At 49.1% G+C, this 14,245-nt stretch overlaps 5 protein-coding genes across 5 annotated transcripts; 4 read left to right on the forward strand and 1 right to left on the reverse strand.

The window, feature by feature from the left end:
• Nucleotides 1-1,388: 1,388 nt before the first annotated feature.
• EPUS_02896 (uncharacterized protein) lies at nt 1,389-3,188 on the forward strand (the record flags this gene model as incomplete). Its single annotated transcript, XM_007803983.1, has 1 exon — nt 1,389-3,188. The coding sequence occupies one exon, from the start codon at nt 1,389-1,391 to the stop codon at nt 3,186-3,188; it is 1,800 nt and encodes a 599-aa protein (XP_007802174.1).
• Nucleotides 3,189-5,774: 2,586 nt separating this feature from the next.
• EPUS_02897 (uncharacterized protein) lies at nt 5,775-8,092 on the forward strand (the record flags this gene model as incomplete). Its single annotated transcript, XM_007803984.1, has 3 exons — nt 5,775-5,847; nt 5,897-6,731; nt 6,850-8,092. 3 exons carry the CDS (start codon nt 5,775-5,777, stop codon nt 8,090-8,092), a joined length of 2,151 nt encoding a protein of 716 aa, XP_007802175.1.
• A 700-nt stretch (nt 8,093-8,792) lies between these two features.
• Nucleotides 8,793-10,645, reverse strand: EPUS_02898 (uncharacterized protein; the record flags this gene model as incomplete). The annotated part of the gene is made up of 3 exons (XM_007803985.1): nt 8,793-10,448; nt 10,509-10,588; nt 10,642-10,645. The coding sequence occupies 3 exons, from the start codon at nt 10,643-10,645 to the stop codon at nt 8,793-8,795; spliced, it is 1,740 nt and encodes a 579-aa protein (XP_007802176.1).
• A 900-nt stretch (nt 10,646-11,545) lies between these two features.
• On the forward strand, nt 11,546-12,130 carry EPUS_02899 (uncharacterized protein; the record flags this gene model as incomplete). The annotated part of the gene is made up of 1 exon (XM_007803986.1): nt 11,546-12,130. One exon carries the CDS (start codon nt 11,546-11,548, stop codon nt 12,128-12,130), a length of 585 nt encoding a protein of 194 aa, XP_007802177.1.
• A 298-nt stretch (nt 12,131-12,428) lies between these two features.
• Nucleotides 12,429-13,977, forward strand: EPUS_02900 (uncharacterized protein; the record flags this gene model as incomplete). The annotated part of the gene is made up of 2 exons (XM_007803987.1): nt 12,429-12,857; nt 12,907-13,977. 2 exons carry the CDS (start codon nt 12,429-12,431, stop codon nt 13,975-13,977), a joined length of 1,500 nt encoding a protein of 499 aa, XP_007802178.1.
• Nucleotides 13,978-14,245: the final 268 nt, after the last annotated feature.

Raw genomic sequence — 14,245 nt, forward strand, 5'->3', positions numbered from 1 at the left:
CAACGAAGGCAAAAGCTTGCCACGTTCTGGCAGACCCCCTGCATTAAATTGCGTTCAAAAATGAAACATTCTACGTATTATTTAAGCCAATCCGAGAATTACCTATGCAGCTCTTTAACTTGAAGCTAGGGTAACTATTCATTACAATGCCCTTTACTAAATACTTAAAGATAAGGGCATTACTAATTAGCTTGTTAAAAAAAGACCTCTTTTAACTTCTAAAGTAGTTGCTAAATACTTTGCTTAATATTTAGAACAAAAAGATTAGATGTAGGATGACTAGTACAGAATAATATTTAGTAATAAATGTTCTCTTAAAAGAGGCTCTAAAGCCTAGTGAGTTTGGAACTTTTATACACTATAACAAAAGTAGGATAAGGATATAGTTTAACTATTTAAGAAAGGCAAGGATATTAGCGTCATGATATAGGGTGCTATTTATAAAAATAGGCATTTAGATATTATTCTTTTAGAACGTGATCCTGATTTAGAGAAGTCAGGATATACTGCTAACTCATATCTCACTATTCTCTATAAGCAAATCCCTTAAACGTACGAACCTGGCCGGATTTTCATGTAAGATAACGCCTGAATTTATACTGCAAAAAAGGTTATAGCCTGGTTTGAGGAGGAGGGTATATCTCTGCTTGATTAGCCCCCCTATAGTCCGGATCTGAACCTAATTAAATACCTTTAAGCGCAACTTAAGTAATGAATTAATGACTACTACCTAAACTTAATCTAAATAAGCAAACCTCAGGCTAATTATCAACGTCTGTTTACCACTATTCATAAGGGTTAGGACGCTATTAGGTAAGAAGCTATTGATGCCCTAATCAAGAGCATGGATACCTGTATAAATGCAGTGATTAGGGCCAAAGGATGGTATACCCGCTTCTGATATCTAGCTGCCTATTTAGGAAATTAGTACTATTCGAAAGAGCAGATTTTGGCGCACCATTTAATTGATTCTTATAGGATTTCAATAAATACCGGGCGTACAGTAGTAATTTGTATGGGAAGAGTGGAAAATGTTGAAGGGGTAAAAATGCGGGGTGTCCCAATACTTTTGGTGTAGTACTGTATTAAGCTTTACACGTGCAATATTGTGACTCCTCTGCTCCTGTTGTTCATACTGCCACAGCAATCTACTTATTATTCTGCACATCACGTTGAGTCCCGAAAATTCGCCGCCAAGTTGTCAGCCTCGCAAGGCGGAAAACGCAATCAGCCTTGTTCCAAGCATCATCTATAGAGTATGAAATCCCACAAGGACCTCCAAATCCGGGACAGAAGTAACATTTTGAGCTTACTGTAACTATTTTGTTGTTTAATGATTCTCTTCCTATGGATCACTGGCGACCTCCTTGACCTAGCCTCTGCACAAGATGAGTAAAGTACGCGAATCACATAGATACTACCATCAGCCGCTCCAATCTTCAGAATTCGCTATCAGGCTCTTTAGCCTTAACCCGGTGGACGATAGTTATTTGTTGAGCGGCACAATAACATCTCACAACCTGAAAGCCTGTGGGAGTTATGTCGCCTTATCTTATGAATGGGGCGAGGAAGATCCCCAGGTTGAAATCAAGATCAATGGCCGGTTGTTCCTGATCAGGCATAACCTATGGCTCTTTCTCAGTGTCATTAAATCGAAGCAGAACTCTGATATATCACTAACCGACTTACGGTTCTGGATCGACGCCATTTGCATAAACCAGCAGGACGTGCCCGAGCGGAATGCTCAAGTGTCCATGATGGGGAATATATACAAACAAGCAACCTGCGTCCTTGCGTGGTTGGGTTGGCCTCAAGGCTGGGATCCTACAATGACCTTTAACTTCATCAGGAACTGTAATAGTGCGGAAGCTGGACAGCGCTCAGTTGAGACTGAGGAAAGGTTCGGGGGACGGACGTACATCGAGATGTTACGTATGGTTTTTCAGATGTGTATGTGTCGATATTGGTCAAGAAGATGGATTGTGCAGGAAATTTTGCTGGCCAACAAGGTTAGCATTATGTGCGGTGAAGATGAGCTCTCATGGGCTTCAATGTACGCTTTTGTTCAGCAATCCGCTGATTTAGGTGTTCTGTATGTGCCGCGGACGGTGGAAGAGTATGTGACGATTAAGGTGAGGGGCTCCAGGTGTGAAGGTGTGAGGAGGAAATTGGCGGAGACGATACCGTTTGTGATGAGCTGCTTTTGGCGCGAAGGAATGCATCAGCATACTTTACGCCAGCTGTTCCTTGCGTTTCAGGATACCAATTGCGAGGTGCTGCATGACAAGGTCTACTCGCTGCTAAGTCTCGCAAGTGATGCCAGCAGGATACCCGTCGATTATAGTTGTTTACCACAGACCCTGCTGTACAGAGTGATTGTGCAAGGAGACTGGTCTAAGGATATTGAGTTACAGATCTTGGCGAAGGCTTTGCAGAGCATTGAATTTCCATACAAAGTCAGAATAGGCGAAGGACAAAACAAACTTGACGGCACTGCACCCTTACCCCTACATCTGGAAGAGAATCGTTTCATCGGTCATAAAATATTGTTCTGCAGCATTCAAGTGAGTCTTTGCGAGGTTGGTGTGTCAGATAGAAAGCAAATTGTTGCAAACTTTGAAGAGGCTGTGGACGGAAAGAGCAGACTTGGAAGCGAGTTAGAGGAGACTGATTACGGGGAACTCAGTAACGAGAAAACCAAAAGACGCCGCCAAGAAGTGCATATTGGTCCCGGACGAGAAAGTCCAAGAATTTTTGTCTCCAATAATGGCAGCATGGGGGTGTCATGCTCGAACGCAAGAGCTGGGGATGTTCTTAGCGGCTTTTCCAGCGGGAAAAAACTGGTTTTACGTGTCGACCGTGAGGATATTTTTCGAATTATTGGCACTGCAGTACTTTCTCCGCCCTGTATATCACCTTTTTTCCAGTTAGCCCAACCAGTGAGGGTCTCCAAGAAGGCGCTGCAAGACGAACTTCGCTTCCTCGAATTTTTGCTGCCAAACTGCAGTCCAGATAGTTCCACTCTTGCTGACATCCTCATAGAACAGGAGAAAGAAGTCATGTTGGAACGCATCGAGCGTCTTGCTGACATTGTATCATCTTTCGAGGCTGGCCACCATGCTTCGAGTCGTCATCGGGTGGCTCACTTTTTTGAGCATGTGGTGTCAGAGCGAACTGCATCTCCCTGATCCTGCCAGGATCCCAAACCGGATCCGGACCAACCATTATTCCGCCTCAGCGCAGCCACACGGAGGTCCCTGTCGTGACCACGCGGCATGTATCAGCCAGGCCAGAACACGATCTCTTGTCGACCCATACCACATCTCAGATAGGGGGCCAGGCTTAAGGAGCGCCATCCGGCACTTTCTTCGTTACTCAGCTGGGTGGGTCAATCGAGAATGTCAATGAAGGCTGGACAGGGACCATACCAGTGGAAGGTCCACGGACACAGCCAGATTACTCCGTTGGATTCCGGCGATTCTCATTTACGGATGAGCAGCTCAACAGGCTCGATCCGCTCACCGGCAGCGTCTATAATACCTCTTTTCCATCGCAACCTACCGGACACTTTCAGTTTCTGAGCACTTGATGTCGCAGACCGACAACGCTCACAGTATGACTGTTGCCGTAAGAGGTGTCGTCGAGCTCTACAAAACTGTAAAGCGTGAAAGGGAGCTTCATCGAGCGCTGGTGGCGCCGTTGACGCTGGAGCAAGGGAAGGAGAGGAAGGTGAAGTTGCTGGAGAGAGCGCAGAAGGGGGGTAGACGCAGACGTGGTGGAGGCTGAAATTAGTGTCGATCTGAGGGGCGTCCACCAATGCCTCACGGTGACAGCGGTCTTCCTCGTCGTATCGCAGCGTCTGCTTCTTGAAATATTCTTTCTTATGTGTATGAGGGACGCTGCTATTTCGGATAGGAGGTGGGGATCATTGCTGAGTCAGGTGAACTCCACAGTCGTATGGAGAAAACCGTATCTACTTGGCCGGCTTCCATCCGGAACCTGGAAAGTCATCATTTCCCGAGAAGCCTTCAGCCGGAAGCTCCCCTGGTAGAGGATTCCATTAAATTGTTCAGACAACGCCTAGTTGGCCTCACGGAGGAATTCACCTCGATATTGATTGAATGCGGCCACAAAAGATGAAGACGATCTCCGACGGCAACCGCTCAAAACTGTTCTCGATCAACGGGACGACAAGGCCGACGGTGGGAAACCTACCCTGTTGGTCGGAGTATCATAGGGGACCAGGAGCAACATCCGATCCCAAATGCTTGCGTCAGCGATCGCCAGTTTCGTGCTGCCTTCAGACGATTCTGGAGCCGCGTCTTACATTCGATGTAATCTTTGTCGGTGGCTTGGGGTCGGCCTTTCATCGGTGGCCGCAGTCGCGGGTAGCATTCTGCCATCAGCTGCGTCAGACCATGGCTGTCTGGCTTGTCCAAGTGCTGAGAGGCAATATTCTCGTTGAGGCTTGTTGAGCTTGTTTACACTCGCCTTAAGTCCTACTTAACCATCCCATGCTGTGCGATGATCTCTGAGCCCGGTTCTCGACCTTGCACTCGTCTTCGAGCTCGACACGCCGATCCAAGAGCTAAATCAGATAGCGTTGTCGGATGATGGGACTCGCCATCTTCAACTGGTCCAATTTACCCGATCATCCGTGATAGCCGACCATCTTACACGATGGTGACACATTTACTTGATCGATAAGGAGCCGATGTCCAGATTACTGAGGAAGTGGTGGAGGTAGTAGCAGGTAATTGAGGAATTGGGAAAGAGATGATGACGTTGTTACTAGACCGACTGGAGTGGGTGTTCAAATCACCGGAGAAGTGGTAAAGATAGCGGCCATAAATTTGAGAAACGACAAAGAGGCGATGACGCTACTGGTCGATCGACGAGGAGTCGATGTTCAGAGTACCGAAGAAATAGTGAAGGCAGCAGCAATCAATTCAATAAAAAGGCGATGTCGCTTTTATTGGATCGACGTGGAGAATTTCGGATCACTGAAGAAGTGGTGAAGGCAGCAGCAATCAATACCATCAAGCAGGTTTTGACTTTACCACGGAATCGACAAGGAGCAAATGTTCAACTAAGGAAAAGAGGTATTACTGAAACCCAAGTAAAATTGTAAAGAGAAAGAAAAACATTTTAAAGAAGGAGTTACTGAATAACGAGAGAATCTTTTATCTCTCAAAGATTCATCGTTAATACTGACAAGTGGAGGCGTCTCATGGTCATTTTTGGATGATAAGACAAATTTAGGGCCCCAAGTTCATGAACTAGGCCCCTTAGGTATCATTGACAGAAAGACATAACATGACGCTGAGATCACGATGCATGACTGGCTTGTAAGAACGGAAGGAAAAGGTGACTGAACAAGGAGAGGGGATAAAACGAATCAGGGTTCAATTTCTGTTGGTGTTCGGTGCATAACCACTGGTCCTTTCTGGACTACATGGAGATCCCGCCCGTCAGAGACATTGCATGTGACCCAATAGGGAAAGGAGCTGATATAGGATGTCGTGCTTGATTGATACTAAGTAGCATGTCTTTTCGTCCATAGGACGTGGCTAATCACGCCCGTCGGAATGATTGTATCGTCACGTCTATCAAAGTGTGCTGTGGTTGAGTAAACAAGTATTATATCTCATCGTTTTTGCCAGGGCCCGGTCATGCAGCATTAGCTTCCTCACAGCCTCGAGGCTGCGGTCGAACCATCTTGGGATTTATTACACCAGGAATTAACAGGTGAAAATGCTTCCTTCTACGTTAAGATGTCTTCAGAGACATCTCTGGGCATCTTGGTCGACGAGATCGAGGCGCATGCCTTGCTAGCCCACGATCGATGTAAGTCCAGACGAAATCCACTTCCCAACATGACTGACTGAACGTAAAGGCAGACATGCCTCCTCAGACTTTGACACGGTCGAGTGGGACATCACTTGTCTTCGTTTCACGCTCAAAGAGATTAAACACGAGTTGTCCAAGCCGGTTTCCAAGATAAGGAGTGCGGAACAAGCGAGACAGGAGGCTCTAGCTACCATTGTTAAGAGCTACCGGCCTCTTCTGCATCAATTACATCAGTTTGCTACGAAAGATCAGGGTTTCAAGAAGAAGCGGATATGGAGAAGTCACAAGCCCAACTCAGCTGTACTTGACCGCTTCCACAGAGAACTCCAATTTCAAACCCAAACCATCAATTTATATCTCTCAACTCTCACGGCGACGATTAAACCCGGCCCAGCCCAAGAGGCCACTGATACACTGCAAGCGGTCCATCAGGGCTCCGAGGTTGATGCACAATGGTCGCTGCTGAGACTCAGGCTAATTGAAGACGGCATCACAGATACTGACATTGAGGCCCACACTACCTCTATTCGAGCACTCCTACGAGAAAGATTGCCTTCATATCATGACTTGCCTTCGGGACCTGGTCTTCTGGAGACCGATAATTCTTGTGACACATCAGCAGGCTCGCACGAGAACGTGCTGCAGAGAGTCTCTCAACCAGAGTATAGCGCATCGGGAAAAGGTAGATACAGTGATCAGGTCGATCAGGATCAGGATCAGCATGCCCATTCTGGTGCTTCTACATCCTTCTCCCTGGGCGTTGCGCCTAATGCAAGGAACGGGTCGACCAATAGACCACTTCTGACCAAGGACAACGAACATTTGTTGACCCGCACCCCTAATACCCAACCAGCTTCCACACTTAATAAGTCTGAAGGCGAGTAATCTACCCTGCCTGCCTCCCACACACTGCTAACAGCAACAAGGAATGTTTTATATTGGTGATAGGTGCCTACGGCCTCACTTCCTCTGCCCTTTTTCTTGCTGATATTCCTGCAGCACAGATTCGGAATCTGAAGTCTTGCATTTTAGTAAAGAGCGCCATGCCTCTGGTCCATCGAGTCCACGATCCACGACTAAAATGATCACTCCTATGCCACAACCAACGCTCTCTTCACACAAACATCAATCTTCTGCTTCTCATGAGGTCGCTCTTGATGGCGTAATGTCGGAGCATCATGACACCATCGTTGTTTGGTCCTGCGCTGCAATTTACCCAGACGAAGCTGCATTCTTCGACAGTATATACAACTTATCGGTGAGTGTATGTGGTCTGTGTGGGGAGTTGGTTCGTAAATCACCAGATGTGACGCAGCGAAAAAAGCATTTGAGCAATATCCACAAATGGCATACCTGCAATCGTGACCAGCTATTCTATCGAGCGGATGACTTCCGTCGACACCTTAAGCATACTCATTATGCAGTGCCAGGTTGGTGGTCTCAGACGCTAGAACGCAGTGCAAGACGCAAGGTTCACCGACCTCAAACTACTGATGCTTCCAACCATCCCTCACCCCCTCAAGGCAGTACCAGGTCTCGTTTGCGTGCACAATCTTCCACTCATCATCAAGATCTTCCCAACCCAAGTAATGCCGAGGTAATGCAAAGACCATCATCAACTTTTAACGGGACGGAATCTATGCACCGCGTTCACTCTGACATATCCGAGTATGATGCACAAGGCAATCTCCTGAAACGTACTATCACGGACTCGTATACTTCTGTCGCAGATGCTGCAGCGCCATCGTTGGAGCGACATCGTTCAAGTCCCCGACCACACACCAAACAGGTATTGAACGCAGCGAAAAATGCACCATCCAAAGAAATTACTCAGGGCAAATTCGCTCCACCTTTGACGCAAGACCAAAGCCATCTTGGCCACAGCTGTCCTTTCTGCTCAACGTCTCAGAAGTTCTATTCTCGTGCTTTATTGGCTCGCCATATAAGCGTAACACACAAAGATTTCGTTGCGCGCCCGATCCAGGCTGTAAAGCATCAGAAACTGAAGCGTGCATATAAAAAGCTGCACTCGACACTGCAGTCGTTTTGCCAAAATATGGCACAGGCCTCAGATACTGGCAGGGAGGGCAGCGTGGTAACAGATCATGTCATACAAGTGCTGGATGAGCTGGATGACGAATTTTGGCCAAGCAGCTCTGAAAGCTCTGAAAACTCCGAGAGTGGTGAACATCCCAGCCTAGATGACGTTGATGTCTCGGACAAGGAGGAGGCTTACTCTTAGACTGCTTTGGGAGAGGTCTCGTCCAAAGTACATGCCCGCCTATGCACAGTAATGGTGGAAGGACCGCAGCCATGGAAAACAGAGTGATGTCAGCTGCTTGATTTTCACTGCTCCTCCAGTGCATCTGTTACTCGCTCGGTGTTCAGAGCACCATGGCCATCCTATGTACGGCTCCTGCTCTTAGTCCTAGGTCTACTGCAAGGATATAAAGCTCACAGCACACCGCAGCCTCTCCAAATCATCGACCCATACTATGTCGGCTTCGCCACTGGCGGGACAAATAACAGAAGATCACCATCGCAGCTCGCAAGGCTTGAGAATGGTGAGTGGTACAGAAGGCATCGCTGACGATCGGTCTGGAAATGGGTTCGAACCATAAGTTATGTAAGCTGCGTAGAAAAGATGGATGCATGTCATCCATTTCACACCACGTCAAGAAATAAAGTGTACATTTATACATGTAGATAAGTCATTCATGATGAATATATAGCATCGCTACTGCAGATGTACGCTCACTTCACTTCTTGCCTCTTGCTGCCAACCTCGCTTTCCAACCTGCATATATTCATAGATGCAAGCATGGCATAATCCTGAACTCCATCGCTTGACCCGACACTCAAACAATCACATGGATCAATAAAGAGATACAAACCCACAACCGAATTCCCCGCCTCTTTTCGTCTGGCGAAAGCTATTCCAACTAGCTAGGAAACAACCTCTTCCACCCCCTCCTGAACCACCCCATACTCGTTGCGGGTATCTCCTCTACAGCCGGCTCCGCCGTAGGAGGCAGAGTGGCAGCGAGACGCTGTCGGCCCCACTCCCTACGTTCTTCGGGGGAGAGGGCCTGGATTTCTGGCGGGAGGTCTTCTAGTGTGGGTAGCGGAAGAGGGTCTGGGCTTGTTGTGGGATTGGAATTGGAAGTCAGAGTGCCCATTTCGAGATCGGCCCCTACGCCTGCTGCTGGTGAGGGTGATGCAGCGGTATCTGTAGTGTGTGCCGGGCCTAGCGAGGTTGGCAACGGCGTATCGATCGTGGGTGTTCCTCGCTGTGGTCGATCTGGACGGGTTAGTCTATTGGGCCGGTATCCTTGTCGATCTCTCCTTTCCGCGCCCTGCCGGGGACGGAGCCGTGCTCTCAGGAGCCAGCCCGGTAGGAATCGCTGGACTGATGCCGGAAGCATGGAGGATAGGGGTGAAGAATCAGTGCCTAGCTCGCGCATGCGTCGCAAAGCGCGTTCCCTTCGCACCATGGAGGTAGTGATGTTTTCGGGGCAATAGCCGGTAGGTAGGGCGGATTTCTTGCACATGGGACAGAGTGACGAGTTGGTCCGGAGGAACTCGTCGACACATTCCGGATGGAAGATGTGTTGGCAGGGCAATTCGCGGACGACGGTTTCGTCGTGTTCAAAGTCGTCGAGGCAGATTGGGCAGGTGGTTTGGGAAAAGGGGACGTCTCGCTTGGGTAGATTTTTGCGTTGGGTAAGGGACGAGCCTTGGGTAGAGGTGGGTGTTGTTTCTTTGGTAGGCGAGGTGGTTGGAGCAAGCTTTGAGGTGTATACATACAGTGGCATTTTATCGAGAAGTTTTTGAGGAACTTTTTGCCGTTTGATTCCCAGGATCTCTAAATCGACTTCGCCATTTCCTATTCTCCTGCGGAGGTCGCGGCGCATCCTTCTTTGATTGATGTGCATGATGAGAGACGTCAAACCTGTGACAACACAAAGTATGGCAAGGACGAGAATGGCGAAAACCCACAGTCTGCCAAGAACTGGATTGCTGTCTCTGGAGGTGTTGAGGGCTACCCGCGCGAGTAACCGCGCTGCGTCGGTTGGCGGATGAACTCGAGCCAGTTCCGAACTGAACGGAGCATCAGAAACATTGCCAGAATACTTGCCTAATTCTTGAACCAAAGTCGCTCCGCTGTCCGGAGGTATTGCCCATATCGGAAATTCAGCGCCAAGCACCCAGTCATTCCACGTTGATGCGTTTACTCCCCAGTCTGGCGTATCCCATACGGGTGCAGCGAAGGCTGCGTTGGGGCGTGTTGGAAAAAAGAAGAGTCCAGCGCTTGAGTCCGCCTGTGTGGCGCGCATGTAGGCCAACGCACATTCAGGATGGTCCGACACCCATGGTGCGACTGCAACCAGCGCATATCGCTCAACACTCGGTATGTTTGCTCTTCGCGTAACGTTTTGAGGCAGAAACTGCGATGAAAGATCGGCGCATGGGTCCGAAGCATTCAGATTGGGCACGTAAAGGAGTCCCTGAACCATGCCCTCGGGAGATATTTGAGCGCCTCGATCTGATAGTGTACTGATGGTGGAGTTGCCATCGACTCGAAAGGATATGTTGGACTGCAGAAGATATGTTAGATACTTGATTCAGGAGCTTGTACTCAAGATGGGCGCCCTTACTGGAACAAGATCGGCACTTTGTGCATAGACCTGTACGGGCTGCGGGAGCACAACGGTGAATGCATCCCAATACATTGCAGCTGGAGCTCGTTAGTAGAGCGTTCGAGCACCCACGATCTGACTGAATGCGTACTCATGGTGACTTGGCCGGCTAAGAACGAATCAAGCGCGGGTAGCTGCGAGGGATGTATGCGGCATCAGGGAACATAAGATGTAAATAGCTGATAACAAGAAAGAAGAGAATATATATTAGCAGACTGGAATGATAGGCAATAGACTGAAAAGGTAGGGATTTGGAATCAGGACATTGAGGCTGAGTAGTTCTCGATGGAAAGGGATACGAAGGCGAGTCGAGCAAAGTGCATGACGAACCATGTCCTGACTGCCAAATCCAGTTTCTCCAAGCGATCCCGGCGTTGCCTTCGGCCGTGCAGTGACACTGCAAGAGTGCTTATTCATCCGGGGGGAGCGGAGATAACGGGGACAACAGGGGACAACAAGGACAACAGCTCGGCGCTATCGGCAACCTACTACTACGATAGTAGCAGTTGCTATCAAGGTCTATCAGTTAGGCCTGGTGGACAGAGGCCCAAGACGATCTGGCGCCTGATCGATCGCCTGGATCAGCATCAATACGTAGTACTTACGTAGTACTACGGGTAGGGTCTCAAGTAATGGCAGCTCAGCGCTAGTATCTTTACTTGTAAACCCTCTCTGTACAGAACAGCTATGCTCAAAAGAAGTTAGATGAATAATGACATTATGTTGTCGTATTAAGAACTAACTGCTCTTAGCTCTACTACGTACTAGTACGTAGACCAACATTACTTCAGGCGCCCCGTAGTACTATGTACTACTAAGTGACTAGTAGCACGGAGTACTCCGTACCGTAGTTATAGTAGTAGATCTTGGCTCTGAATGCCAAGTCCGATATTCAGACCTCAAACCATGAAGTGCAGCTATTCCAACTGGGCTGTTGAGATAGTATAACCCTGGCTGTCCCGTTTCTCACCCCATCTTGTTGAAGTGGTCTCAAAATGCCGCCTCTTGCGACCAAGGGCAAGGGGAAAGGGCGCGATGCTCGGCGTTCAAGAAGTCGCAATACCACTCCTAATTCCGCTATTAGTAGCAGCGCACTTCCCTCAGCACCCACCTCGACAGCCTACCTAGGCATTGGCACGGCGCTCCTGCTCGTGCCTTCAAGTCCTCAATATGCAGACATGATAGAAAAGTTGGAGTTGAAGCAGGGAATGCCAGAGCCAAAACATTTAGATATACTTGTTGAGCAGCTCAGACAACTTAGTGATGCCGCAGAGGCCCGTTCGCAAGCATGTTATCTTGCCATGACCGCCCTGTCAGTCAAACGTAAAGATATTGCAGAACAAGAGAGAGAAAGAGAGAGACTGGAACGGGAAGCAGAGTCACGGCGTGCACGAATAAGAAAGGAAGCAGAAGAGGCCGACGAAGATGCTATTGTCAGAAAGGCAGGGAAGGTGAAGAAGCGAAAAGATCGGCCAAGTGTCAAAGAAGAAAGACCAATGGCACATGGGGCGCATCAAATTGCACGACAAGATGGGGTTGATGTGAAGCAAGAGGGTCAGTTCACTTTCCTTGTACCGTAATACGCATTGTGTTTGTTGTCTGGGCTGCCGCGCTATCTTTTCCACCACACAGTCCACCATGTTCTTCAAATTACACCTTTTGTAGTACTACAAATTCTCCGTATTATGCTTTACGTACTCCATCGCAATCATGAGGCTTGTTATCGACAACCGTTTCCGGCGGCCAGAAAAGGTGAATGGCCGGAAATCGTATCGAGGAGCTGACGCAGTGACAGACGAGGCGGAGAAAACGAGAGCTGTTCGTGCAATATCATCCCCAACGCCTATAGATCATCCATCTCCGTCTAAGAGAGCAAAAATGAGTCCTGGCTCTTCGTCGCTATCGGAAATGGCACAATCACCTGATGTTACCATTGCCGTCAACGACAAATCAACTCCGAAGAAGGTAGAGCCTTCAGCAGAAACCTCCGAGGATGAGCGCCAGCCACCTCCAGCTCCGCCAGTAACTCAACATGCATTCTTTCCTGACCCTCTCGCCCCAGACCCAGTCATCTACCATATACGAGAAGTGACCCCGGGAATGACTGATGAAGAAAAGAAAGAGATCTATAGCGTCACTGCATTTCCGACCCAAGATCTTAGTGATCAGATCGCAGGCACCCCACCCGACAAAGACTTTAGTAATGCAAAGCCTACCAATCAAGTTGCACCAAATACTTTCTTGAGCTATGTTGAAACCTATGTCCGTCCACTGACAGAGGAAGATATTGCCTTTCTACGTGAAAGAGTGGGTCAAGTAGATGGTATCGAAGTAAGACACTGCTGACAATACCTAGGGTGACCGTACAACCCCATTTGTCATTCCCTCTCGTGGAGAGCGTCACTACTCTGAGATCTGGGCTGCTGAAGATACCAACACTGCGCTTGTTTCTTCCAATGACATGAATTCAGTCAACAAACCTAATGGCAGCATTGAAGACATCAACGATGACACAGTCGGCACTGACAAAATCTCTGGTGGACCACTAGCCAATCGCCTTCTCTCCCTCCTTCGTTTCGAACACCGCAGCTCACCCACCGAAAACGGCATCACAACAAACGGCGCAGGTCCCAGCGACACGAACCTCTTCGGCAATGACACGAGCATGGATCTCGATCCCTTGACAAACGGCCACCTCGACCTTCCCGACCCCAAACCCCTTCCTTCCGCCTCCTCAGTCGCCGAGCAACATGCCCCTAAATCCAGCAACAACACCTCAAACGGCGCCAGTACCTCTACAAACGGCACCGGAACCGGCCATCCCCCACCCGACGACCGCATCAAACTCGAGCTCCGCCACCTCGGCTTCCTCGGCGTCGACGAAGAACCCGATTTCGCCGGCCACCACGACGACGACATCTCCGTTCGTCTCCGCCTCCTACAATCCGAACTCAAGAAAGTCATGATCACCAATGGTGCACGCAAAGCCAGACTCCTAGATATTGCTCGTGAGCGACTGGCATACCAGGAATACAGCACCATACACGAAGATCTGGATAGCCAGGTGCAGCAGGCGTATTTGAAGCGGACGAGGACACTGGGGAAGAGCAAGAAGGGCCATCATGGACAAGGAGGCACAGGTGGGGGCGTGGGGCGACCGAGACCCGGCAATGCTGTTAATGGTAGTGTTGCTGGCGGACAGGTGGGTGCAGGCCTGGCGAGACAGAGGGATATCGGTGATTCGGCACGCATGTTGATGGATCGACGCAAGCGCTGGGAGGATTGTATTGGGCCTGTCTTTGAGGGGATGAGGCAGGGCGTTCCTAAGAGTGTCGAGGCTGGTGGGGAGACGTTGTGGGATGAGAGGGTCATGGAGAGGTATGAGAAGGCGGAGAGGGAGGGGTTGGAGGATGAGACAGATGGATGAATTGGATGAGAGAAGGGAGCTGAGCGTGAAAATGGGAGGTTCTGAATGGCTGGTGGGTGAGAAGGGTGCGTGGATCCAGTACGGAATGGCGCTTGGTAAGGCAGTCAACTTAGGACTCAGTCAGGGCAGGCATTGAAACTTAGTGATGGCGCTCGCTGATGGTTGACTGGGAACAGCTTATGCTCTAAGCTCTATCAAGTATTGCATGAGCAGGTAGGTATCAGGCTAACAAGAGCCCTGGCTTAACAGTCTATGGCAAATAGAGCAA

Source organism: Endocarpon pusillum (assembly GCF_000464535.1).
Source record: "Endocarpon pusillum Z07020 unplaced genomic scaffold scaffold2751, whole genome shotgun sequence".
Classification (NCBI taxonomy): Eukaryota; Fungi; Ascomycota; class Eurotiomycetes; order Verrucariales; family Verrucariaceae; genus Endocarpon; species Endocarpon pusillum.